We start from the raw sequence: 2,762 nt of genomic DNA, 5'->3' as shown, positions 1-2,762 counted from the left end.
ACCTCAGACTACAGCAGTGTCTGCTCACGCCCGGCTAATTACTACGGAGGTGTCCCCCCCCCACCCGCCCGGCTAATTGCTGCAGGGGTGCCCCCCTCCGCGGCGCCCAGCTAATTACTATGGGGGTTCCACCCCTACCACGTCTGGCTAATTACTACAGGACTGTCCCCCAGCGCCCGGCTAATTTTTTGTTTTTCTAGAGACAGAGTCTTGCTATGTTGCCTGGGCTGGTCTCAAACTCCTGACCTTGGGCGATGCTCCCGCCTCAGCTCCCCCCCCACAGCGCTGGGATCGCAGGCGTGAGCCACGGCGCCCGGCCCGTGGCTTTTTTTGGGATACCTTGGTCTGGCTTGGGTGTCAGGGTAATGCTGGCTCATGGAATGGGGGGCAGTATCCTCTCCCCTTAGTTTCTGGAAGAGTTTGTATACAGGACCTGTGGCATATGGCGGACAGGGAAGTTCTGGGGCGTGGGGACCCAGAGGTGGGCGTCCAGGTCAGAGCCACGGTGCGGACAACTGACCACTGAGGGACAGATGCCCAGGACAGACGGCCCAGGGTGGGCCGCGGGGGCCCTGGGCTGCTTGGCGGGAACCGGACGGGGCGGCTGGAGGGGGAGCCGGGGTTAAGATGCGCCTCCATGGAACCCCCGTCGGGAACCAGAAAGTAGTTTGAGCTGCACCAAAATGAAGATGCCAGACTGCAGCGTTGATGGCCCAGCTCCTGCCTGGAGAAGAAGGAACCTCATCGTCCCCTGGCCTCGCTGATCACACAGGAAAAAGACAAATCCGTGTCAGGAACGTGAGAGAAGGTATCACTAGGATCCTGCAGCTGCGAAAGTCACAAGCAGGAAATTAGTATCAACAGTAACTCACTTATGTGAAGGGACCAGTGTCTGAAACACACAAACCAGCAAAGCTCACTCCAGGCTGGGCCGGGGCTCATGCCTGTGGTTCAAGCACGGTGCAGGTGCGGGGCCGGGGCGGGCAGAACCCTAGAGCTCAGGTTCAAGACCAGCCTGGGCAACAGGGCGAAACCCATCTGTACAAAAACAATGTAAAAATTAGCCGGGGTGTGGTGGCAGGTGCCTGTAATGCCAGCTACTCGGCGGGGCTGAGGTGTGAGGATCCCTTAAGCCCGGGAGGTGGAGACTGGGGCGAGCTGAGAGCGAGTCACTGCACTCACTCCGGCCAGCGTGACGGAGCCAGACCCTTGTGTCCAAAAAACTCAAGAACCAAGAGATGACTTCAGCCAGTGACTGAGGTGGTCACTGAATTTTAGCGAGAAACCTCTCACAAAGCTGCAGTCCCCATGGCTTCCCTGGCCAGTTCCACCAAATATGTCCACGCGATTCGGGAAAACGCCACCGACCTAGGTCTGGGGGGGAGGAGGGCAGGAGGAGACGGAGACGCGTGGTATCCTGATGCTGGTCATGGCTTCGCGGATACAGATTACACTTTGGGGAAAGGTGCAGCCCGAGGCCCCTCTGTCAGGGCGGAGGCCGTGCGCACCTCATGCCTGGGGCTCCCACCCGTCCTGGCACGTTTCCACCTGCGCCGCAGGCCACTCCCCCGGGAGCCTGCGTGGAGCCGCCGGCTTCCCAGCCGGGAGCATGGTGCTGGCTCAGCGGCCGCAGCTCAGGGTCGGCTTAGGGGACGTTCTTGTGCTGGAGGCTGGTCGCCGGGCGGCCTGCGTTTCCCGGAAACCACGGCGCTGTCTCTGGGGCCTGGCTCTGCGCCGCCGGCCCCGTCTTCACCATCCCTTCGTTGCAGGTTCGAGGCCGAGCTCAGCCCTGTGGAGCAGAAGCTGAGTGCCCTGCGGTCCCCGCTGGCCCAAAGGCCCTTCTTCGAGGCGCCCGCGCCCCTGGGCGCCGTGGACCTGTACGAGTACGCGCGCGGGGACGAGGACCTGGAGCCGCTGTGAGGCCGCCCGGGGACCCCACCGCGGGCCCCTCTGCACGTGCCACCGCCCGGACAGCGCGTCTTGTGTAGAAACTCTTGTCTTTTGGGGAAAGTGAGTGCGTTTGTAGGGAATGGTAAATTTTTATTTATTCACAGAAGCGTGTGGTGTGAATTGCCGCCGTGGGTTCGCGGCTGGACCTGCCTGGAGCTCTGACGCCTGGTGGGCTCGCCCGGGGGACACGCGAGGGCCGCTCGGGACTGGGACAGGCTCCCACGCGGACACCCTCCGGCCTTTGCCGTCCCGGGGGCCACGTCTCTCTGGAAAGGGCCATGTGCGCACAGCTGTGAGCACGGCTCCCGGGCACGTCGCCCGTCCCGGACAGGAGCCTCCGCCGCAGCCTGTGTGTTCTGTGTTAATGCACAAAAGGTTTCTGGCGATCGCGCTTGTGTTTTTGAACGAATGTTGGGAGGATTTTCAGCCGCGGCCTCGGCTGCCTGGGCCACCGCGTGGGCTGCATTCCGGATCTACGGACGGCAGCGCTGGATGTGGGCCTCGGCCACGCCACAGGCCGATGCACCTGAGCCTCTTCCCCAGCCTGGGGCCGTTTCCTCCCAGCGTCGGGGGCCAAGGCCGCGTTCCACAAACGGCCCCAGAGGGAAGGAGCCGGCGCCCTGTCGGGGAGTCCGCACTCGGGGGCCACGTGCAGTGACGCCTAAACAACGGGGTTCGGAGGCCCCGCCGGGCGCAGCCCTGAGTGCAGGGGGGACAACAGCCCTCCAGGGGCACCCGACCCGGACGAGCCCAGGCCCAGCTCTGCTCACTCCACAGGCCAGGAAAGGTCATAGGTGGTGGCCACAGGAACA

The 2,762-nt window shown here is 63.4% G+C and overlaps 1 protein-coding gene across 1 annotated transcript in view; it reads left to right on the top strand.

The window, feature by feature from the left end:
* Positions 1-2,056, top strand: part of PPP2R3B (protein phosphatase 2, regulatory subunit B'', beta) — a 34,982-nt gene extending 32,926 nt beyond the window's left edge. Inside the window, exon 12 of the mRNA XM_011943963.1 lies at positions 1,770-2,056. Within this exon, the coding sequence (XP_011799353.1) occupies positions 1,770-1,920 (151 nt within the window). The 3' untranslated portion in view covers positions 1,921-2,056. The remainder of the gene's footprint in view (positions 1-1,769) is intronic.
* Positions 2,057-2,762: the final 706 nt, after the last annotated feature.

This window comes from Colobus angolensis, unplaced genomic scaffold, assembly GCF_000951035.1.
Source record: "Colobus angolensis palliatus isolate OR3802 unplaced genomic scaffold, Cang.pa_1.0 Scaffold223, whole genome shotgun sequence".
NCBI lineage: Eukaryota > Metazoa > Chordata > Mammalia > Primates > Cercopithecidae > Colobus > Colobus angolensis.
This window is presented reverse-complemented; position numbering and strand designations above follow the sequence as displayed.